The sequence below is a fragment of the Glycine soja genome, chromosome 14 (assembly GCF_004193775.1).
Source record: "Glycine soja cultivar W05 chromosome 14, ASM419377v2, whole genome shotgun sequence".
In the NCBI taxonomy this organism is placed as follows: domain Eukaryota; kingdom Viridiplantae; phylum Streptophyta; class Magnoliopsida; order Fabales; family Fabaceae; genus Glycine; species Glycine soja.
The window spans coordinates 45,909,381-45,935,288 of record NC_041015.1 but is presented as its reverse complement, the minus strand read 5'-3'; the positions used below and the strand labels follow the sequence as shown (position 1 = coordinate 45,935,288).

Below are 25,908 nucleotides of genomic sequence, written 5' to 3'. Positions count from 1 at the left end.
TACCCTTGTTGATCTTCTGAGTTATGTAAAGGCACTTGTTGATTTCATATTAAATAGGATTGGTAGTATCAACTATCATCATGTTGATCCACTCCTAGCTTCGGGTTTCCAATCTCAACCTATTGTTTCATCAATCACCATATATCTACTCATTGTTACTTGCTTATTCCTTGGATCATAATTAGGGTGATAACAAATGAGTATCATTTTTTCTCCTTTATCATCAAGCTTTCTTCTTAATTGATATGGTACATGCTTAAAGCAAATGGATCGAAAGATCCTGAAATGAGCAACACTGGGTTAGATTCTAGTCCAAGCTTCCTCTGGTGTTTCCCTTCTAGTCTCTTAGTAGGTGATATGTTCAATACATACACAGCTGTAGAAGTTGCCTCATCCCACAAGTAATCTAGCAAGCCTTTACTTTTAAGCATACATCTCACCATATTCATAATGGTTCTGTTCTTCTTCTCTATAGTTCCATTATGTTGTGGTGTATAAGGAGGAGTAACTTTATGAATTATTTCCTTTTTTTCACACAAACTATTGAATTCATTAGAAACATACTCACCACCACCATTTGTTCTTAAAACTTTTAGAGATTTACCACTTTGTTTCCCTACTAGGCACTTAAACTTTTTAAACACTTCAAACACATCACTCTTTCTTTTAATCAAGTAAACTCATACCTTCCTAGTCAAGTTATCAATAAAGGAAAAAAAAACTACTTATTTCCACCAAGAGACTCAAATTGGATAAAACCACACACATCAGAATAAATCACACCAAGCTTATCATTGGCCCTAGTTGGAACCTGTTTATTGAATGAACTCCTGGTTTTGTTGCACTCCAAGCATTCCTCACACACTTCGCTTGGAACTTCCATAAGTGGCAATCCATAAACCATATTATGCTAGTTCAATAGATTCAAATCTCTAAAATTCAAATGTCCAAATCTATGATGCCAAAGCCACTCACACTTGTATATTGTAATAACTAGGCATTCTTGTTTCATGACATCAATCACAACCTTGAATGTTTTATTTTGAGATATGTGATCCTTGAGGACAAACCTCCTCTTAATATCAAACACTTTTAGAACATTGTTCTCTATATTCATCATAAATCCTTTTTCTAATACAATCCTAGACTCAGAAAATTACTCTTCATACCAGGCACATATAGCACATCAGAAATGAAGGATTGCTTACCATCCTTCCTCTTGATCAATACTTTACCAATTCCCCTTGCCTTGAGTGAGCTATCATTAACAAATCTTACTTTATTCTTTGTTAATTCATCAAAGCTAATGAACCAATCCCTTTTTCCAATCATATGAGTGGAGCATTCTATGTCTAGATACCAAGATGAGGTGCTTTCAACTTTTGTGCTTATGGTAACCATTGATAGCATTGGATTAGAATTTGATCCATCATCATGGGCAAGTTTTGCCTCATTGTTGGACTTTTCTTTTCCTCCTTTTCCACTTTTGCACTCATCTGCAAAGTGCCCCCACTTATAGCAGTTGTAATACTGAATCTTCCTCTTATCAAACTTCTTTTTGCCACCCTTTTCCATTTTCTTTTCCCTTTCTTGTTCTAATTCCCTTTGTTCCTAAAGCTATTTTGGGCTTGCAACGCCTGTTTGTGAGCCTTCTCAATGCTCCTTCTCTCACTGATTCTTTGTTCATGTGCCTCAATAGAGTTTTGCAACTTTTTAGCACCCATTGAATCAAGATCCTTTGATTCCTCAATTGGCACATCAACATGGTCAAATCGAGGAGTCAGAGTTTTGAAGATCTTGTCGATAATTTGTTGATCTAACAACTCCTCCTTGCAAGACTTCATCCTATTTACTAGCACCTAAATTCAATTGAAGTATTCTGTAATGAACTCTTGATCATTCATTGACAGCAACTTGTATTTCCTCTTAGGCAACAATTTGGTGGATCAAGAATCGTGCCTTGCTATCAAGTTTCTTATACTCTTTGTGGGTTGCCTTCTATTCTTTTGTAGCATTCCTCCCAAGTTCTTGAAATCCCACCTCTACAACATCGTCAACATCTTGAAAGCCAAATATGGCATTCATCTTCACCCTCCAATCATCGAAATTCTTTCCATCAAATACTTGTAGAGAATCGGGAACTGCACTACTCGTACTAGCCATGTCCCTTCTCTTGAAGTTTTGCAAGTTCTTCACTCAGAGATACACACGCTTGATGCACACCCTCACCACGATAGGCTTAATCACTCTTGCAACGTGCCTCACAGGTTTCAAGATCATGCAAGCTCTAAATACCAATTTGTTGAGGGGGAGAAACTCAACTTTACACACATACACTCAAGAAAATGAAAATAGAAATTGTAATTGTATATTGATGATGAAGAATGAGGTTACACAATACACACTTTAGAATTGGTGCCTTATATAACGAGTAATAAAGATACTAATAACCCCTTTCAACTAACTAATTGCCTAACAGTCAATAACATAATTTATGTTATTTGAATTACCCTCACTAACAAGGAAGAGCAGAAGCGAAGGGAGAAAAAAGAATGAGAAAGAAAAGGGAGAGGAAGTGTAGGAAAGGGAAATAGTGAAACAAAAGGACCTTGATGACGTGGATACGGTTGTTGGAGTTAGAGAAACCACCAAAGATCCAGTGGAGGGTGAAGAAGTTGGGGAAGCAAACAAACAGAGGGAGAGGGATTGTAGATAGAGCTATCTAGTGTGTAAGGTGTATGGTATTACTATGTACCTTAAATTAATCCAAGGGTTAAAAAGATTGTGCATCATATACAAAGAAATTTTCTTTCCCACTTTAGCCTCGCCTTTAGATTGCTGTAAAAAAAAAAAGAATAATGTTGCCTTGTGGCAAAGGCAAGTACTCTAAAATTCTTTTTGGGATCTTTAGTTTGGTTTCTCAAGGGTTACAAGATAAAAAAAGAATATGAATATAATAAATGATAGGGATAAGGATGAGAAAATATTTGTTCTAGTTCGAAGTTCAAGTTATGAATTAGTATTTGTAAAATTGTCTCATTGACAAAGGTTAATAATAAGTCTGTTTTAATTCTCAAATAATCTATATCAAATAAATATAGCAAGTACTAATTAATTTCTCAAACAACTAAATTTGAAGAGACGAAGTGAAAGAATTGAAGTTGTTGGGTAGAGATGCCTAAAGTAAAGAATTGAAAAAAAAAAAGGAGAATATATTATGTTCTTGTTACAATAGAGAACCCAATTGGATATGGGTAGAGTTGTAGTGTCTGAATGATGATTAAAAAAAATTACAAAGTTATAAGGGAAAAGAATGGAAGATCTATTTTTTGCTTCCCTCTAATTTGAGGAATTTGGAATGGAATTAAGGGAAAAATATTTAAAACATTTTTAATTATAATGATTAAAATATCCATACCAAGATTTTGAAAACTAACATTATAAGGATACAAAAATAAATAAATTTTTAAAACTCACCCTTTCTCCTTGCAAACCAAACAAGAAAATAGTTATCTCTCCTCTCCTCCATTAAAATTCTTCCTCTTCCCTCCTCTCAACTAAACATAATATCTAGTCAAGATCCTCCTTCTTTCTTCCCTTCTCTTCCCCACCTCTCCTCTTCCCTCATTTAAACCAAACAATTCTTATTTTGTGTTTGAACCACCCTATTTTGTTACAAAAGTATTAAAATTTCAACATTTCTAGAAATTAATGTGGAAGCAATGCCTTCCAAGGTTATTTTGATGATGCCAAAGAATCAAGAGTTAAGCAAATTCCAAAGATTCAAGAATCAAGTTTCAAGAATAATCAGAATCAAGAGAAGACTCAATCAAGATAAGTATTAAAAAAGTTTTTCAAAACATTGAGTAGAACAAGAAATTTTCACAAAATCATTACCAAAGAGTTTTACTCTCTTGTAATCGATTACCAGAAGATAGTAATCGATTACCAATAGCCAACATTGTTTTCAAAACTGATTTACAAAGATATAATCGATTACCATGAGCATGTAATCAATTACCTGTGTTTTAAAACGTTAGATTTCAAATTTCAAGAGTCACAACTTGTGTTTATACATTTTCAAATCATTTTAAACTTGTGTAATTGATTACACAATACTTGTAATCGATTTACCAGTGTTTCTAAACGTTTTGATTTTCAAATTTAAACATGAAGAGTCACATCTGTTGATGTGTAATCGATTACACCTTGATGGTAATCGATTACCAATGACTGATTTCGAAAAATAAATTTCCAAAAGTAACAATTCTTCAAGTAACTTGTTTTTGAAGATTTTTTCAAAAGTCACAACTTTTTAAGTGACTAATTTTTAAAAGAGTCACAATTTTTAAAAGGTGACTAGTTTTAAAGAAATAGCCAAGAGTCACAAACTTTAACTTGAGTTATCAAGAGATTATAAATATGTGACCATGGCATGAATTTAAAAAGCATCCTTCAACATCTTTCAACGCTTTCTACAGAACTTTCTAACTCATTTCTCAAGAATCTTTCAACAAGTTTCATAACAAGTTTTTTACAGATCTTTCTGATTCATTTCTCTTCATCTTTCTAAAAGTTTTTGTTCAATCCTTTCTCTTTCAAGAAAAGTTCTTTGATAAAAAACTTGTGCTATTTTTTTTTCATTCACTTCTCCCTTTGCCAAAAGAATAGAAGGACTAACCGCCTGGATTCTTTTGTGTCTCCCTTCTCTCTTCCATGAGAATTCAAAGGACTAATCGCCTAAGAATTCTTTTGATTCTTCCCTTCCCCTTAAGCAAAAGATTTCAAAGGACTAACCGCCTGAGGTATCTTTTATTTCCCTTACAAAGATTCAAAGGACTAATCGCCTGAGAATTCTTTGTCCCAACACATTGGAGGTACTTCCTTTGTGGTACAAGTAGATGGTACATCTACTTGGGGGTTGTTATACTGAGAACAAGAGAGATGGTACATCTCTTGTGGATCAGTTCAAGTGGAGGGTACATCCACTTGGTTATTCAAAGAGAATAAGGTAGGGTACATCCCTTGTGGATCTTTGGCTTGTAAAGGATTTTACAAGGTTGAAAGAAATCTCAAGAACCGGTTGTAGGCACGAACCAATATAAATCTTGTGTTTGTCTTCTTCTTCCCTACACTCTTTAATTTCACTCTTTAATTTCCGTTATGTTCTTTTATTTCCGCTTTACTTTTGTTCAAGTTATTGTCTTTGTTCTTTACATTCTCCAACTTAGTAGTAAAGCTTAATTGAATCTAGTAACATTAAGAAGATTAAATTTTTAATTAGTTAAGACACATTAATAATTAATTCAACCCCTCCTTCTTAATTATTTCGAGACCACTTGATCCAACAATTAATATCTAGAATATGTTAAAATTTTAACATTTATAGAAAAATAATTTTTGAGATGCATTAAATTTTCATAATATTATTTTTAGAAAAAGAAAAAGAAGATATTTTTGGACAGATTGAAACAAAACAAAACAGGATGTATAAGTAAGGCACTACAAAACATTATTTTACAAAAATAAAAAGAAGAAATTTTTGGACAAAAAGATTGAAACGAAACAAAACAAAACAAGATGTATATCTAAGGCACTACAAAAATCAATTTGACTTTTTAGATTGGCCATGTATATAAAAAAACCTTATACAAGAGGCTTCTTGGGATGGTTTTGAGGGATGCTTTAAATCAGATTGCTTCTGAGATTGACCGTCTACGTTATCTCGGCAACAATCTCTCTTCTTGTGGTTGTGTGATGAGAAGCACGCACGGGCTTCCTTGTGCATGTGAGCTTTCTAGGTATACTGCTAGCAGCATCCCATTGGAGTCAATCCATCTTTTTTGGAGGAGACTTTGCTTTTCAGACCAAGGGTTATGTGAGACGGAAGTCACCATCAAGGAAGAAATAGAGGTCATATCTAAAAGGTTTGATGAACTTGATGTGGCTGGCAAAGTAAATCTGAAGAGTAAACTTCGAGAAATCGCATACCCTGATCATAACTCTATGTGCCCTCCTCTGTCAAAGGTGAACACTAAAGGTGCACCGAAGAAACCGATGAAAAGAAGTCAAACATCCACAAAGCGTGATCCGTCTTACTGGGAGTATATTGATGCTTTTCATTCTGTTCAAAGCAGCAACTCTCCAGTGAAACGAAGTGCATCATGTTCTCAACCGCGTCAGCCAACAAGGATCATCCCAATGTTGGATCAATATGCGTCATTCTTTCAAGGTTTCATTCGTGACGTTGTGGATGTGAAAGCGGACGGTAACTGTGGATATCGGTCCATTGGCGCTTTATTAGGTATGGGGGAAGATTCGTGGCCGTTAGTGCGTAATGAATTGCTTAAAGAACTTGGTAGGTGGTCGCATGAGTACATGAACCTCTTCGGTGGCACAGAGAGATTTGAACAATTAAAGTTGTTCCTACTTGTTGATGGCTTTTCAAAGGTATGTTTTTAGGTTAATTTTTTTTAATAACAATGTTTAAATTACTTACATGTGTATGTTTGGTTCATTCAGGTTAGTGTGGACAAGTGGATGGATATAACAGACATGGGATATGTGATTGCTTCACGGTATAACGTAATCCTTGTATCGTTGTCCCAACAACAAAGCATGACATTTTTCCCTCTTAGAAGTCAACCACCACCTGACTCTTCTGGCCACCGCATCATATGTGTTGGTCACGTGTTTGGAAATCATTTTGTTCAGGTACATTGAATATAGTTAGTGTAACAATTATGCAATGACTTCGCTGGTTCGTTTGGCACGGTCAACGCATGATATAATGTTTGTTCATGTACAACAGGTTTATTTGAAAGACCATTGTCCGTTGCCGCCTCCAGCGCTGTTGTGGTCAACCAATTGCTATTCTCAGGCAAAGCAATGGGCAATTCCATATATTAGTAGAATGCAGCAATACACAAGCTTGATGTCATTCAAAACACACTATGTAGACCTAAATGAAGACTAAACATGCATTGTTTATTTAATTGTATTCATTATGCGATATAATTTGTTGTAACCCGTTACTAACCAATTAATATTATCAACTACTCGTTTGGTTAAGCAAGGAAATTGTTGGTCCAACAAAAATCATTTACGCGTGCAGCATACATCATTGTCATAATTGACAACACATAATGACATGCATGCGTATTACAGTTTGAGCGTGACAACACATTGGCTGACTTCAGTACACATTTTGAAACTAGCAGTCGCTCGACAATACATTCGTTGACTTGACTACACATTAGCGACAACACATTGGCTGACTTGACTACACATTTACGCGTGTCTATTTTTTTGTAAACAAAGTTAAACAAAGGCTCGGTCACAACCATCTATATATATGGCAGACTAGGCTACTAAATCACACATTATCTTGCTTTCAAATAATCTCCCAACTGATACACGAACTATGGCATTTCTAGGAGAAACTAGCAGTCAGACGATTGTCAACTCAAGGTTGGCTTTCATTTATCCAAATGGATCGATTATTCACAATGATACTGGGGTTTACTTCCAAACTTCAACTCCGGTGCCCATTCGAGTACCAAATAGGTGTGATTTTGCAAGCCTAAAAACCAGAATACACAATACCCTTTAGCTATCCGACAAACAATTTTTGGATGAAATTCACTACCGGAAGCCATTCACCGATACAGGTAACCAAATTCGCTTTGAGTGTATCAAATTGATAAATGATGACGATGTCAACACAATGTTAATGTGTAATGATCAATTTTCTTGTGTTGGTTCGATTGAGTTATTATGCACCGTTGGAAGAACACCAGATGGAATAATAAACTTACTTGAACGCACTATGCCTCGTATTCATGACGTGATCCTGTATTACAACGGCAAATGGAACATGCCACCGCAGAACAAATTTGTTGGATGCGCGTTCACAGGAAAAAATCCTAAGAAATTTCAAATTCCTTCAACATGTACCATCGATGAACTGAAGAATTTAATCAAGCAAGTTGCACCTAAAGGGATTCCCCTTCTTGGAATTCACGAATCACAAACGGTAAGACGATTGTTTTTCCGCCAACCAGCTCGGTTTGAGTATTCAGATACGGTTATAAAATATGAAATAAATGAGCTGATCACCAACGAAGAACTGCTGAAGGTGTTAGTACAATCTAACTACTGGAAAAAATATGGACCAATAGAAATTTTAGCTGTCTTTACTAAATATGTTGAAGACGAGGTCAGTGGGACGTCGCTAAACAACTGAATGTGATGTTTAATTTTTTGTTTTTTCGTTGATGTAACCTTTATATGTTTACGGCGTGTTTAATTCCCATAATAAAGTTGAATGTGTTGTTTCAGTGGTCCAAAAAATTAATTGTTAAAAGGGTTCATTTCGTATTTTTTTGGATTTTGAGGCTTTGTTTTGACGTGTTAGTTGACGGAACCGGGGAACGGGACTATTTTTTTTGGGTTCTTTGACGTCCAAACATGAGAAATGGCCGCCCTCCATTGTCTCAGGGCACTGGCACACCCACGCAAAAAAATCCCAAACATGGGTACTTGAACATGGAAAAATGGTTCATTTCGTATTTTTTTGGATTTTGAGGCTTTGTTTTGACGTGTTAGTTGATGGAACCGGGGAACGGGACTATTTTTTTTGGGTTCTTTGACGTCCAAACATATGAAATGGCCGCCCTCCATTGTCTCAGGGCACTGGCACACCCACGCAAAAAAATCCCAAACATGGGCACTTGAACATGGAAAAAGGGTTCATTTCCTATTTTTTTGGATTTTGAGGCTTTGTTTTGACGTGTTAGTTGACGGAACTGGGGAACGGGACTATTTTTTTTGAATTTTTTGACGTCCAAGCATGAGAAATGGTCGCCCTCTATTGTCTCAGGGCACAGGCACACCCACGCAAAAAAATCCCAAACATGGGTACTTGAACATGGAAAAAGGGTTCATTTCGTATTTTTTTGGATTTTGAGGCTTTGTTTTGACGTGTTAGTTGATGGAACCGGGGAACGAGACTATTTTTTTTGGGTTCTTTGACGTCCAAACATGAGAAATGGCCGCCCTCCATTGTCTCAGGGCACTGGCACACCCACGCAAAAAAATCCCAAACATGGGTACTTGAACATGGAAAAAGGGTTCATTTCCTATTTTTTTGGATTTTGAGGCTTTGTTTTGACGTGTTAGTTGATGGAACTGGGGAACAGGACTATTTTTTTTGGATTCTTTGACGTCCAAACATGAGAAATGGCCGCCCTCCATTGTCTCAGGGCACAGGCACACCCACGCAAAAAAATCCCAAACATGGGTACTTGAACATGGAAAAAGGGTTCATTTATGTAATTCTTACAAACAAAACTCATGATTCTAAAAACTTATGTTTTTTATGTAATTCTTACAAACATGGAAAAAGGGTTCATTTATGTAATTCTTACAAACATGGGTACTTGAACATGGAAAAAGGGTTCACTTATGAATTATTAATCATTTTAAAAACTTTTATTTTTTATGTAATTCTTACAAACAAAACTCATGATTCTAGGTTCCCTTTTTTTAAAAATAAATTTAAAACAACCGTAAACTTCGCTTAAGGACCACAAACAATCGGAATAACAAACTATATTATAAAATAATAAACTGTGCAAAACACGTCAACTATATTAAACAAAAAACTGTAATAATTACAAATATTCATGTCAACTACAACACAACAAAATAAATACAATGATCAATGGTCCGTGCGGCGTCTCTGACGAGCCCTGACCGTCCCATCAGCACTGGGTCCCCCTCTCGCGATCGTCAGGCAGTCCTGCATAATGTCATATAACTCTGTGCCTGCAGTGACTATCCTAAGGTTGAGCACACGCTCCAACCTCTGTGCAATCGCCTCATATCCCTCGTAATCATCCTGTCAAAGTCAGTAAAAACATTTATTATGAAAATCAAAATAAACAACAACTCATAAAACATTAAACGCGCAAATAATCTTACCACATATGGAGGGGGGTCAAATGCCACTGGAACCTGGGGGCTGGGCGGCTGTATGTAGTCCTCAGGGTCTGCAGCTGGTGCATCCCTCTGCTGGTCAGATGCTTGGGTCGGTGTTATAAAAGGGTGAGATATGCGGAAAAACCACTCAATGTAATCCGCAGATACCTGCCCAGGCACTAGACAAGGCTGACCCGCAGGTAGTAAGTGATCCGCAAACTCCATCCACCTGTCATCTATCTGATCGTGTGACAATCGTGCACTAACAGGCGGCGGAGGGATGCTCTGGATGTAACCGAACTGGCGTACCACCCTCTCCGGTCGAACTGTGACGATCATAGGACCCCATCTGAGCTGACCCTGGAACGATGAAATCTCCTGAAACGCCCTAACACCCCGATGCTCCGTGTACGGCAACCAGGACACATCTGTGACGGTCAAACCATCACAACGTGCCCTGTAGGGTGCTCCTGTGATGCCCTTCATGTGCGCCTTCGACGTCAACCACCGGGAAGCACGTGGGGACGTCTCCTGGTATGTATCGTCAATCATGCACTGATGCACACTAGGGAAGTGCTCATAGATCCAGCACTACACAATAATTGAGGTTAACATAACATAAAAACATGTTTAAATCATAATCGAACCTAACATATTAATAAACACAAAATTTACCTGAAGTAGCGTCAAGTACCCCGCAAGCTGTCGGGTGGTGGTCCTACAAGCCTCATCTAACTGGTCATACATATGAACCAGCGCGGCAACCCCCCAAGCGTAACCACCACTATGAGCGAGGTCCCGGAAAGCGTCAAGATGGACCACATGCACGTATGTTGCACTCTTATTAGCAAAAAGAGTGCAACCGACAAGGTGCAGCAGATAAGCGCGAGCTGCGACAATCCACCGCCGGGCCTGACATCTGGCCTCATAAATGTCACGAACCCATCCTAGTCGTACATATTCTCCACGTGTGAGTGCTGTCTCGGCTCTGGCCTCCTCCGCAGACACTTCCAGCAACTCCGTAAGCAAGAATCTGGCCTCCTCCGTAGAAAGAGCGTGGAAACTGTGCAAGGCGCCAATGATGGGCAAATGTAGAATGGACGACACATCATCTAATGTGATCGTCAGCTCTCCTACAGGAAGATGGAAGGTGTTAGTCTCACTGTGCCACCTCTCCACAAATGCGGATATAAGTCCAGGATCGCCAGTAATAACTGAACAATCTATCAGTGGACTTAATCCTGTGGCAGCCACCAGGCCTTCAATCTCAGGCACTGGCCTCCCAATCAGTGTCACCTTCCTCCCATGTGACATTAACTTCAAATCAGGACGTTCCTGATTTGAAGTACAAATTATACAATTATTAAAAAAAATTAATCATAAACAAATAAATAAACAATGACAAATAATTACCAAATTAAAATACCTGTCCATTCCACACGGCATGTGCAACATGCTCGGCAAATGATGTGAGCACTGACGGGTCACGTGGACCACCAGGGAATCCCTCTGTAGCATCATCACCATCTGACCCCTCACCACTATCAGCACCCTGTGTGTCCGCACGCATCTCAGGTGCCTCCGTAGGCTGCTCAGGGACATCATCAGTCATGTCAGCGATGTCCTCAGCCATATCACGTCCCTCCGTAGTCATCTGATGAACGCGTAGCCTACGGGCTGAGGCAGTAGGCCTACGCCTCTCGGGAACATCGCCAGCATCCTCGTCAGCAGCTCTATCTCTGCCTACAACTCTACCTATGGCACGACCTAAACCTCGTGTTCTGGCCATGATCTGTAAATCATGTCGAACACGTATTTTTTTCGGTCAAAATATACACAATTTTCTTTATAAAAAATCAACTTTATTTAAACAAATAAGACTAACTTAAATCAAATTATTTTCACACATACACAACCTAATTTTTTTAAAAAAATTAAACAACTTCATTTATATAAAAAAAAACAACTAATGTAAAAAAAAATTTATTAATAAACATGCACAACTTAATTTTAAAAAAAAATTAAAAAACTTCATTTATATAAAAAAAAACAACTAATGTAAAAAAAATTTATTAATAAACATGCACAACTTAATTTTTAAAAAAAAATTAAACAACTTCATTTATAAAAAAAAAATACAACTAATATAAAAATAATTCATTACTAAACATCCACAACTTAATTTTTTAAAAAAATTAAACAACTTCATTTATAAAAAAAAAACACAACTAATGTAAAAAAAATTAATTAGTAAACATCCAACTCTTAATTTAAAAAAAAATAAGAAACTTCATTTCTAAAAAAAAACACAACTAAATTACTTAGTAAACATCCACAAGTTAATTTTTTTTTTAAAAAATAAACAACTTCATTTATAAAAACAAAACACAACTAATATAAAAATAATTCATTACTAAACATCCACAACTTAATTTTAAAAAAAAAATTAAACAACTAATGTAAAAAAAATTATTTAGTAAACATCCACAATTTTTTTAGAAAATAAAATACTTCATTTATAATAAAAAAACTAATTAATTATAAAAAATTAGTATTTTTATAAAACTTCCAAAACACACAACTTTAATTATAAAAATAGACAACTTCATTTTTAAAGAAAAAACACTAATTTAAAAAAATAAACAATAAACAAAAACAAACACAACTACTTTTATAAAAAAAAATAATTTACAAATTAATATTTAGTAAAAATACACAATTTAAATTATAAAAAAACATGACATCAAAAACCCAAACTTCATTTTTCATAAAATCTAAAAAACAAAATAACCAAAATAAATAAAATAATTCATTTAAAAAAAAAACAAAACAATTTCTGTTTAAAAAAATTTAAAAAAAAAAAACAAAAAAACCACTTCCGGAAGAAGTGGTTCTTCCAGAAACATTCCGGAAGAAGGGGTTCTTCCGGAAAGGTCTTCCGGAAATTTGAAAGTTCTTCCGGAAGAGCGCGTCTTGCGGAATTCTTCCGGATGAACCACTTCTTCCGGAAAGTTCCCGGAAGAGGTTTTCCGGGAGTCTTCCGGAAGAAGTGTTCTTCCGGAAGACGTTTGGTTACTTCCGGAAGAACACTTCTTCCGGAAACTTTCCGGAAAATGTTCTTCCGGAACTTCCGGAAGAATCCCTAACGGGTCTTCCGGAAGACTTCTCCGTCAGCCTTTTCCGCCATTTTTTCCGGCGTACTCTCGTCTTCTCCCCTCTCGTCTTCTACCCTAAGGTTACTATCCTAAGGTTCCATTGCTATGCTAAGGTTCCATTGCTATGCTAACAGTGATGCACATTACAAGCTAAGGGTAAAGGGAAGGGGAACTAACCTGTTCGCGGAGAAGAAGAAGAAAGCCTTGGCGCGCCTCGCGGAGAAGAAGCTTCACGGAGAAGAGAAGAAGAAGCAGGTTCCGGGAGAAGAAGAAGCTGTTCCGGGAGAGAAGAAGAAGCTGTTCGAAAAAAAGTCTTCCGGAAATTACATTCGCGCTTTTTATAATTTTATTTTAAAGGGCAAAATGGTAGTTTCAATAAATTGCTGGGTGCACCAGCAATATTGCTGGGTGCACCTAGCAACTCCCTTACGTGAGCCGCCCATTAAACAACGCAAGAATTACAATTATATTCCCATTTGGGAGTTTCTATTCTCACCTATAGTTTCTATTCATACCCTCAGGTATTTTAAAAATTATTGAAATATAATTTCATTGCATAAAATATACAAATGAAAACGTGTTTTGTAAAAAAGTGATGAAAAAAATAAAAATATGTTTCTATTGTATATTCTTTTTATAGAAACAATTTTTGTTAGTATTAATTTTTGTACATCCTATTATACAACATAAAATTAACTGCTTTATGTATTTTTTTCATGAAATAATGTTTTCAAAAAGAATTTTTAGAGCACTTGGGGTGTGACTAGCAAAAGTGGGAGTGAGAATGATAACTTAAAGTGTTTTTCTCTTATATATATATATATATATATATATATATATATATATATATATATATATATATATATATATATATTTTAAATTCGACATGTTAAGAGTTAAGACTGTGTTTTTAATATGTCTAGATATTTGACATTTGTAGTTTTTTTATAACTAAAATATGTTTTTCCATTCCCATAAAATACTCAAAAGTTTGTTTTTAATTTTTGTAAAAAAAAATTATCTATTTTTTGTCCTCTTACAATTAAATTGCTATTTTTTTAAACTCAGAACTAGATTCAGATGAGTTACTTTTCTTGGTTCGGAACTAGATATTTGATGATTGTACAAGTAGTAAGCTTGGTCCGCTAGCCAATTCCATTCCAAATCACACGAACCGTTCCGGAATCGAATAATGAGGAATGTAGGGGAAGAAACTCAACTTTACACACAAAAACACATACACTTAAGAGAATGGAAGTAGAAATTGTAATTGTATATTGATGATGAAGAATAAGGCTATACATTACACACACTTTGGAATTGGTGCCTTATATAACAAGTAATAAAGACAATAATAACCCCTCTTCAACTAAATCATGGGAAGTAGGATAGAGGTCCTACATCACTCATTTCAAATTCATTCATCATTTTCCTTATAAACTCTCCAATCTCCCTTACACTATTACCTGCCACCAAGAGATCATAAACATACAAGCAAACAATTAAACGATATATATTTGTGACTGCCTTTAGTGCTTTCAAATACACTCCATGTTCTAATATGCATTTAACAAAGCCAATTTGGCTAAGAAAATTGACTATCTTCTTATTTTAGACTCTGGAGCTTATTTGAGGCTATACAAGGCCTTTCTCAATCTATACACCTTCTCCTCAAGCCTTTGAATCACAAATCCTGGTGGTTGACTCACATATACTTCTTCATCTAGTGGTTCATTCAGGAAAATTGACTTCACAAGTAATTGATGCATAGACTAGCCTCTCTGGTTGGCAATTGCAACCACCAATCTCATTGTTTTCATCCTTGCAAACAGGTGCATAAACCTCACCATAATCAATTCTTAATTTTTGTAAAAAAACCCTTTAGCTACCAATCTGGTTTTATGCTTGATCACTTCACCATTTGGATTAACTTTCACTTTATATAGCCACTTTAAGGCTATAGGCTTCTTATTATTAGGTAAGCTTACTAATTTGCAGGTTTGGTTCTTCTCAATTGAACTGATTCCATCTTTCATAGCATTGATCCACTTTGGCTCTTGAGTTGCCTTTTCAAACTCAATTGTTTCAGCCTTTTCCATTAGGGCATAGTGCACCAATTCACCTTCAGAATCTACTGTAGAATCTGGTACAATATCATAGTCATTCATATTAGAAGGAAGTTGCCTTACCCTTGTTGATCTTCCGAGTTATGTAAAGGCACCTGTTGATTTCATATTAAATAGGATTGGTAGTATCAACTATCATCATGTTGATCCACTCCTAGCTTCGAGTTTCCAATCCCAACCTATTGTTTCATCAATCACCACATATCTACTCATTGTTACATGCTTATTCCTTGGATCATAATGTAGGGTGATAACAAATGAGTATCATTTTTTCTCCTTTATCATCAAGCTTTCTTCTTAATTGATCTGGTACATGCTTAAAGCAAATGGATCGAAAGATCCTGAAATGAGCAACATTGGGTTAGATTCTAGTCCAAGCATCCTTTGGTGTTTCCCTTCTAGTCTCTTAGTAGGTGATATGTTCAATACATACACAGCTGTAGAAGTTGCCTCACCCCACAAGTAATCTAGCAAACCTTTACTTTTAAGCATACATCTCACCATATTCATAATGGTTTTGTTCTTCTTCTCTATAGTTCCATTATGTTGTGGTGTATAAGGAGGAGTAAATTTATGAATTATTCCCTTTTTTCACACAAACTATTGAATTCATTAGAAACATACTCACCACCACCATTTGTTCTTAAAACTTTTAGAGATTTGCCACTTTGTTTCTCTACTAGGCACTTAAACTTTTTAAACACTTCAAACATGTCACTCTTTCTTTTAATCAAGTAAACTCATACCTTCCTAGTCAAGTTATCAATAAAGGAAAAAAAACTACTTATTTCCACCAAGAGACTCAAATTGGATAAAACCACACACATCAAAATAAATCACACCAAGCTTATCATTGGCCCTAGTTGGAACTTGTTTATTGAATGAACTCCTGGTTTGGTGGCACTCCAAGCATTCCTCACACACTTCACTTGGAACTTCCATAAGTGGCAATCCATAAACCATATTGTGCTAGTTCAATAGATTCAAATGTCTAAAATTCAAATGTCCAAATCTATGATGCCAAAGCCACTCACACTTGTATATTGTAGTAGCTAGGCATTCTTGTTTCATGACATCAATTGCAACCTTGAATGTTTTATTCTGAGATATGTGAGCCTTGAGGACAAACCTCCTCTTACTATCAAACATTTTTAGAACATTGTTCTTGATATTCATCATAAATCCTTTTTCTAATAACAATCCTAGACTCAGCAAATTACTCTTCATACCAGGCACATATAGGACATCAGAAATAAAGGATTGGTTACCATCCTTCCTCTTGATCAATACTTTACCAATTCCCCCTGCCTTGAGTGAGCTATCATTAACAAATCTTACTTTATTCTTTGTTAATTCATCAAAGCTAATGAACCAATCCCTTTTTCCAATCATATGAGTGGAGCATTCTATGTCTAGATACCAAGATAAGGTGTTTTCAACTTTTGTGCTTATGGTAACCATTGATAGCATTGGATTAGAATTTGATCCATCATCATGGGCAAGTTTTGCCTCATTGTTGGACTTTTCTTTTCCTCCTTTTCCACTTTTGCACTCATCTGCAAAGTGCCCCCACTTATAGCAGTTGTAATACTGAATCTTCCTCTTATCAAACTTCTTTTTGCCACCCTTTTCCATTTTCTTTTCCCTTTCTTGTTCCAATTCCCTTTGTTCCTAAAGCTATTTTGGGCTTGCAACGCCTGTTTGTGAGCCTTCTCAATGCTCCTTCTCTCACTGATTCTTTGTTCATGTGCCTCAATAGAGTTTTGCAACTTTTTAGCACCCATTGAATCAAGATCCTTTGATTCCTCAATTGGCACATCAACATGGTCAAATCGAGGAGTCAGAGTTTTGAAGATCTTGTTGACAATTTGTTGATCTGACAACTCCTTGCAAGACTTCATCCTATTTACTAGCACCTAAATTCAATTGAAGTATTCTGTAATGAACTCTTGATCATTCATTGGCAGCAACTTGTATTTCCTCTTAGGCAACAATTTGGTGGATCAAGAATCGTGCCTGCTATCAAGTTTCTTATACTCTTTGTGGGTTGCCTTCTATTCTTTTGTAGCATTCCTCCCAAGTTCTTGAAATCCCACCTCTACAACATCTTCAACATCTTGAAAGCCAAATATGGCATTCATCTTCACCCTCCAATCATCGAAATTCTTTCCATCAAATACTTGTAGAGAATCGGGAACTGCACTACTCGTACTAGCCATGTCCCTTCTCTTGAAGTTTTGCAAGTTCTTCACTCAGAGATACACACGCTTGATGCACACCCTCACCACGATAGGCTTAATCACTCTTGCAGCGTACCTCACAGGTTTCAAGATCATGCAAGCTCTAAATACCAATTTGTTGAGGGGGAGAAACTCAACTTTACACACATACACTCAAGAAAATGAAAATAGAAATTGTAATTGTATATTGATGATGAAGAATGAGGTTACACAATACACACTTTAGAATTTGTGCCTTATATAACGAGTGATAAAGATACTAATAACCCCTTTCAACTAACTAATTGCCTAACAGTCAATAACATAATTTATGTTATTTGAATTACCCTCACTAACAAGGAAGAGCAGAAGCGAAGGGAGAAAAAAGAATGAGAAAGAAAAGGGAGAGGAAGTGTAGGAAAGGGAAATAGTGAAACAAAAGGACCTTGATGGCGTGGATAGGGTTGTTGGAGTTAGAGAAACCACCAAAGATCCAGTGGAGGGTGAGGAAGTTGGGGAAGCAAACAAACAGAGGGAGAGGGATTGTAGATAGAGCTATCTAGTGTGTAAGGTGTATGGTATTACTATGTAACTTAAATTAATCCAAGGGTTAAAAAGATTGTGCATCATATACAAAGAAATTTGCTTTCCCACTTTAGCCTCGCCTTTAGATTGCTGTAAAAAAAAAGAATAATGTTGCCTTGTGGCAAAGGCAAGTACTCTAAAAAAAATTTTGGGATCTTTAGTTTGGTTTCTCAAGGGTTACAAGAAAAAAAAAGAATATGGATATAATAAATGATAGGGATAAGGATGAGAAAATATTTGTTCTAGTTCGAAGTTCAAGTTATGAATTAGTATTTGTAAAATTGTCTCATTGACAAAGGTTAATAATAAGTCTGTTTTAATTCTCAAATAATCTATATCAAATAAATATAACAAGTACTAATTAATTTCTCAAACAGCTAAATTTGAAGAGACGAAGTGAAAGAATTGAAATTGTTGGGTAGAGATGCCTAAAGTAAAGAATTGAAAAAAAAAAAGAGAATATATTATGTTCTTGTTACAATAGAGAACTCAATTAGATATGTGTAGAGTTGTAGTGTCTATTGATTAAAAAAAATTACAAAGTTATAAGGGAAAATAATGGAATATCTATTTTTTCTTCCCTCTAATTAGAGGAATTTGGAATGGAATTAAGAGAAAAATATTTAAAACATTTTTAATTATAATGATTAAAATATCCATACTTAGATTTTGAAAAATAACATTATAAGGATACAAAAATAAATAAATTTTTAAAACTCACCCCTTCTCCTTGCAAACCAAACAAGAAAATAGTTATCTCTCCTCTCCTCCATTAAAATTCTTCCTCTTCCCTCCTCTCAACTAAACATAATATCTAGTCAAGATGCTCCTTCTCTGTTTTCTTCCGTCATTTAAACCAAACAATTCCTATTTTGTGTTTGAACCACCCTATTTTGTTACAAAAGTATTAAAATTTCAACATTTCTAGAAATTAATATCTAGAATACGTTAAAAATTTAACATTTATAGAAAAATAATTTGAGATGCATTAAATTTTCATAATATTATTTTTAGAAAAAGAAAAAGAAGATATTTTTGGACAGATTGAAACAAAACAAAACAGGATGTATAAGTAAGGCGCTACAAAACATCATTTTACAAAAATAAAAAGAAGAAATTTTTGGACAAAAAGATTGAAACGAAACAAAACAAAACAGGATGTATATCTAAGGCACTACAAAAATCAATTTGACTTTTTGCCTCTTACGTGAGCCGCCCATTGAACAACGCAAGAATTACAATTATATTCCCATTTGGGAGTTTCTATTCTCACCTATAGTTTCTATTCATACCCTCAGGTATTTTAAAAATTATTCCAAAAAATACCCTTTTCATGGAAATATAATTTCATTGCATAAAATATACAAATGAAAACGTTATGTTTCTATTGTATATTCTTTTTATAGAAACAATTTTTGTTAGTATTAATTTTTGTACATCCTATTATACAACATAAAATTAACTCCTTTATGTATTTTTTTCATGAAATAATGTTTTCAAAGAGAATTTTTAGAGCACTTGGGGTGTGACTAGCAAAAGTGGGAGTGAGAATGATAACTTAAAGTGTTTTTCTTTTTTATATATATATTTTAAATTCGACATGTTAAGAGTTAAGACTGTGTTTTTAATATGTCTAGATATTTGACATTTGTAGTTTTTTTATAACTAAAATATGTTTTTCCATTCCCATAAAATACTCAAAAGTTTGTTTTTAATTTTTGTAAAAAAAATTATCTATTTTTTGTCCTCTTACAATTAAATTGCTATTTTTTTAACTCAGAACTAGATTCGGATGAGTTACTTGGTTCGGAACTAGATATTTGATGATTGTACAAGTAAGTAGTAAGCTTGGTCCGCTAGCCAATTCCATTCCAAATCAGACGAACCGTTCCGGTTCCAATGCATCACGGTGGCCCTGATCTCATTGTCGACGACGGCGGCGACACCACTAGATCGTGCGGTGTTCCCCGATTCGGCTTGCTCCGACAATGTGGAGATCCAGATCGTGCTCAGCATCACCGATCCCAAAAGGTCTTCCCAATCAAAGGTTTGGCTCAAAATCATACACCAACATTTAAAAAGCAAACCAATATAAATTTGCTTCCACGTTATTAATTAATCCAAATAATCAAAACATACAGTAGCAGTAGTAGTAATAAACAAATGAATAAATGAATAATCAATAATCCCTACATAATAATGCTTATACTCCCTAAACTATTAGCACTCATCACTCACACTAGGGTGGAGCACGATGACGTGGCAGGGTCATACAAAGCAGGAAGCAAGTACTTCCTTCCATTAGCACCGTGCGCATTATAGCTAGCACCAGTGGAAGAGTCCACGTTCAAATTCCCAGCGTAGCCAGGGTAAGCCCCTTTGCCATAAACCCCAGGGCAAGCCGTAGCCGCTTCGAGTGGAGCCTCGGCTGGGCCCTGATAGAACCCGTTGCCAAACGGGTTCGTAACGGTCCCAGCCAAGAGGCTCGCCAGGTTTATTACCATTCCGTCAATGCCCACGTCGTTGTTCGGCGCAACAAGAGGTGGGCTTTGAGGCCCATATATGGGCTGGTGAAACGGCCACGCGCATTGGCCCGGGCATTGGGCCTCTGAATTCCCAACCCATATGTATGCGAACTTGTAGTTCTTGTTCTTTGCATGGCCCGCTGAGGAAGAACCGTGGGTCCCACATCGGCTCGTGCAGAAACCTTCAACTGCCACGTCAGCGGAAGTTAACACAACGTTGATGGCGTTTTTGTGGTCACCCTTTGAAGCTAGCTGAATGAGGTGCTTGCTCGTGAGGGATTTGCCGAGCGAGTAGTTTTCGTCGAGAATCTGTTTATTGAGTGGAATTGAAAGAGGGGAGGTTTTTTTAGTATTACTGAGGTGGTGGTAGTATTTTTCTGTGGTTTTCCACCACGTGGCGACGGATGGTTGGGTGCTGTGAGGGGATGAGGGTGACAGCGAGGTGATGAAATCGGAGACTATTGCCTTCTGGGAAGGTTTGAAGTGGCCGTACCAAATGAGGTTAATGGAGATTTTGCCAGAGAGAAGAGGGCCATTGTGGTAACGAAGAAGCTGAGTTTGGTCCTGAACTAACTCATTCAACCTCCTAGTGGCGAAAGAGATTTGAAAGATGGAAATTAGAAGGAAGATTTTCAACATGAAAGTTGACATTTTGAGAAAAATAATGAAATGAAGAAAAAGAAAGTGCTAACAAGCTGAGATAGCTTGTAGTAAAGTAAATTGTTTGTAGATTGAGATTGGTCAAGTGAGGAGTATATATAATAATACAATAAGAAAGAGAAAATTGAAGCTATGCAAGTGGGGGCACACTGGCAAACAGCTACACACTTTATTTTAGCGCGTTTCTTTATTCAAAACTGAAAAGTGTAGCTATAAATTCACGTTGTTCTAACATGGAGTTTAGTCCACGCGCCAAAGAGAATGAGAAAACCTATGTGGTGGAGGAGCGTGGAGAGCACGGGTTGGGGATAGCGTGGAGGGGGGTTTAAAAAGAAAAGGTGTGTTTATTGGGAGAGGGAAAGAGAGACGTTAGATGACAGTCTGGATGGTATGGGATAATTAACTGGCATTTACGCAATGGCAGCTTATGAAATGTTATATGGCTGTGACCTGTTGTGGGTATCCGAGGAAGCAGGCCTAACTACCGAGCAATTTTTTTAAAAAACAATTATAGTTTGAGGGTAAAATTTAACTTCCCAAAGGAAAAAATTATAATAAATTTTACGAATTAAAAGTGCTAACATTGATCACGATTTTATTTTTTTATATTGAAGTCATAAAACACGGTACAACTTCAACTATTTTTTTAATATGACTTTAAAATTATGAGTTTTTTTTTTCACGATTTTAAAGTTGTAAAAGAATTTTTTTTATTGAAGTCATAAATTATTTTATGATTTTAAGTTTTTTTTGCATGTTTTTTTAAATCATAAATATTTTTTTATTTTAATTATTTAATGAATTAATGGATGTTTTCTTTTTTTAGTTTTATTTAATATTTTTATATGATTTTATTTAATATTTCTATATTTTTTTTATTAATGTTAAGGATTATTATTTGTTTTGAAAATTAAAAAAATAATGTAAAAAACTTAAATTTAAATAAAAATATTAAAATGTATTACATATTCATTTAACAATAATTATTACAAAAATATTTTTATGAGTTGTTACATTGAATTTATTTGTTGATTATTGTTGTCCTTTTGTTCTATGACTATATCCTCTCTTATGTTCGGGGAATTATCACATGTGTTGTTGTTGAGGAATTCATCACAAACATGACTATTATCATTATCATCATCAACATTATTAGTATTGTTGTTATCATCATTTTTCCCTCATCCCTATGACCCATTTGTCATGCATTTTAAGTAATGATGGATAATATATGGTGTTGAAAGAAGTACCAAACATTTGTAAGAGTTATTAAAAAATATTTGAGGTAGAAAAAATTTGAAATAAGTATTGATGCATATCTGATGAGAATTCAAATGTCTCAAAACTTTGCTCACATTCTTGAATCATGATGTTGAGACGTATATGTAGAAATGTATTATTTTATTTCTATTTTAACAAATATTTTTATTACTAAATTATTTTTTGTTAATATTAAAATAATTTATAAAGCAAAAATTAATTAATACTATTGTACGAAATTATTAATTTACTTAATAATAATTGTAAAAATTAATTATTATTTTAAAAAAATTAATATATTTGATAAATAAGTTAATATTATAAGTTAATATTAGTAACAATATATTTTAGTATTTTACTTAAACAAACATGTAGTACATTAAATAAAACTAAAAAAAAGAAAATATACATTAATTCATTAAATAATTAAAATAAAAAATTATTTCTGATTTAAAAAACGTGCAAAACAAGTTAAAATCATAAAATAATTTATGAATTCAATCAAAAAAATTTTTTTCTTTACAACTTTAAAATCATGAAAAAAAACTCTAATAACTTTAAAGTTGTATTTAAAAAAAATAAAAAATAAAAATCATAAATTTTTTTACAACTTTAATATAAAAAAATTTATAACAAATATTATGACTTTCAATTTAATAATGATAACATATATCACTACATTATTTTAAATTTTACCTCCAAATGATCAATTTGTTTTTAAAAAAATTGGCAGTTGTTAGTAGTTCGGCCGAGGAAGCATGCATATAATTATTCTACTCATAATGTCTTATGTCCCTGTGTACCATAACTTGACACGTAGACATATCATATACGTATGTTGCTATGCTATGTACTACTAGCTTTTTTTTCTTAATTAGGTTCGATTTTTTTTTATGAGTAATTAGGTTCGATTTGCGTCAACGTTCCACAGCTACTGGAACTTCTAGAGTTTGGTAGCATTTATCACAAAAAAGTCAAAAATTAAAAACACATCACAGCCGTTTTTGGCCCGTAAATAGCTAAGGTGAGAAGTATTAATGTTTAAGTTTTTTGAGATTACAAATGTGACATAAATCTGTCAGAAAAAAAGACAGATTTCAAAGGGTGATGTTTTCTTTTCTTGTAAAATCTCTCCTCTTATTTTTGGCTAAACCAAACATACAGTTAATGAACCGATGAAACTATGAAAGTTGTGATTTAAGGTTAATTAAACTGTCTAATTAAGATTGATTTGTGATTGAACCAATAAATAATATAATTGTGATTTTAATATAATATTTAAGTAATAGAAAAATAACTTATAAATCATGAATTGAGATTGCTTACAAAAGCTGCAGGAGTGTAGATAATTCCGAACCCACGTGATCAAGGCAGTATATAAACTTATCGGGAAATACCATTGTTTGCAATTGTACATACAAATACTGACTGACACTGTTTTTTAATAAACAGATAATGTTCCACTTTTATATATAATGTTTTTTAAAATATTAGCATTAAATTTATATCATTTTTTATCTGGCCTTACAAATTTCGATACTTTTTCTTAATTTAAATTTAGAACATATTTATGGTTATTAATTAAGTTAATTATTTTTTACATCTTAATCAATTAGATAATTGATAAATCTAAACAAAAGTAGTAGTTTCCAATTAATTTGATTATGAATACATACTTAAAAGTGATAGTAGTACGTTAAGGACATTTCTCTCTCAATTTTATTAGTTTCTATTTCTATCGACCATTATATGCCTCTTCAGTTATAATATTTTTCAGTGGTTAGATTCACAAATTACAATAATCTTATTGAGAATCGATCTTACCCTTTTATTAATTGTCGGGCACCACCTAAATTATTTTTTATTTTTATTTCGAAGTTTTTTTTGTTTTGTAATGAAAAGATAATTAACGATTTTATTTGTTTCTTTCTTCTGTGAGAAGAACGGTTTGGCCATATCCATATGAATAAGATGAATTGATTCAATTCTTTATAGGGCGAACTTAAGAAAAAAATACATAACACAATTGAAAAGGACTTAAATCTAAATGAACATTACAACGATTTAAAGTTATGACAAAATAGAATGACGTCAATTGATTTATGGAGTTGATTTTTCATATTGAAAAAAGACTTTGGTTATATATAGCCTCTTTCTTTGTGGGAAAATATATCTTTCTTCAAAATCATTCAATTACTCGTCACAAATCACAATTTGGTGATCTTCTTCAATGGAGTAAAGTTTTAATTTTAGTCTAATTACTCATTGCTACCTGCCTTAACGCTATGATCATGCAAGGAATATTTTTAAGCTTTCCTTTCATAATAATAAAAAAAAGGGAATATTTTTAAGAATAATTGTGTTGGACTCTGCAGTAAATAAATATATCATTTTTCATGAGCCAGAAACAACATTGCAAATGGGTAGTACTTAGATCGGCGTTTGGATCCTCAGCAGCAAGTAGCTATCTACAGCTGTCTGCTGAAGCAATCTTAACCGTAGATGGAATATCCAACGGTTTATATAAATTCAAGTGTTAAAATAATTAAAAAACTAAAACTAAACCTTTCTTTCTTTCTTGTTGTCGTCAAAAAAATGTCTTCCGTACCGCAACTTGGATGGCTTCATCTCGATTTATTTAGCGCCTAGTTTTTTTATTTTTTTATTTTTTGTATTTTAATTTAGCGCCTACTCTAACGTAACTAGGTAATACTTCTCTATTTTAAATCTTTCTTTATCCAATCTTTTGTAATAATTCTTTATCTATTGCATTTGTTATTTATATTTTAGCTGAGATTTTTTTTTATTTCAGATCTGTTAAACGTGTATGAGTTTATTCATTCTTGTAGGAATGGATTTTATTTATTCATTTATTCTTTATGTATAAATCTAAATATTCCATTTTATAAAAATTAAATAAATTTATTTTATATTTTAGTCTCATTTTATACCGCACCATAAAAAGTTTCATTATATAGTTTTTATGGTAAAAATAATGAGAATTTTTCATCTTTTTAGATAAATATTTTATTTTTTTCACACTCTTTATTAAGAAGATAATTACATTCTTTTTTTTTAAATTACTAAAAAATTAAATGATTTTATAATAAAAATAAAATAATTTAATATAAATATAATTGAATAAATTTATCACAGTAGTAATGGATGCTCTATAATCATAACAGATAAAAAGGATACAACTACACAAGCGAATGATTAAAATTGCCTCATCATAATACTGTTAAGATTGTTGCAGGGAGCTATAGAGACCTAGCCAGAGAAACCGAACCCCTTAGATCGTGTCTTTAACAAATTACACACAAAAAACAAGACTATAATCTTAAACTTGCAATTACAACTAAACTAGTCATTGTTTTGGCCATTGTTATGTATGGGA

At 34.1% G+C, this 25,908-nt stretch overlaps 1 protein-coding gene across 1 annotated transcript; it reads right to left on the bottom strand.

Moving 5' to 3' along the window:
* Window positions 1-20,139: 20,139 nt before the first annotated feature.
* Window positions 20,140-21,315, bottom strand: LOC114383089 (protein EXORDIUM-like). Its single transcript, XM_028342682.1, has one exon. It carries the CDS (start codon window positions 21,240-21,242, stop codon window positions 20,301-20,303), a length of 942 nt encoding a protein of 313 aa, XP_028198483.1. The 5' UTR covers window positions 21,243-21,315; the 3' UTR covers window positions 20,140-20,300.
* Between the last annotated feature and the right edge of the window lie 4,593 nt (window positions 21,316-25,908).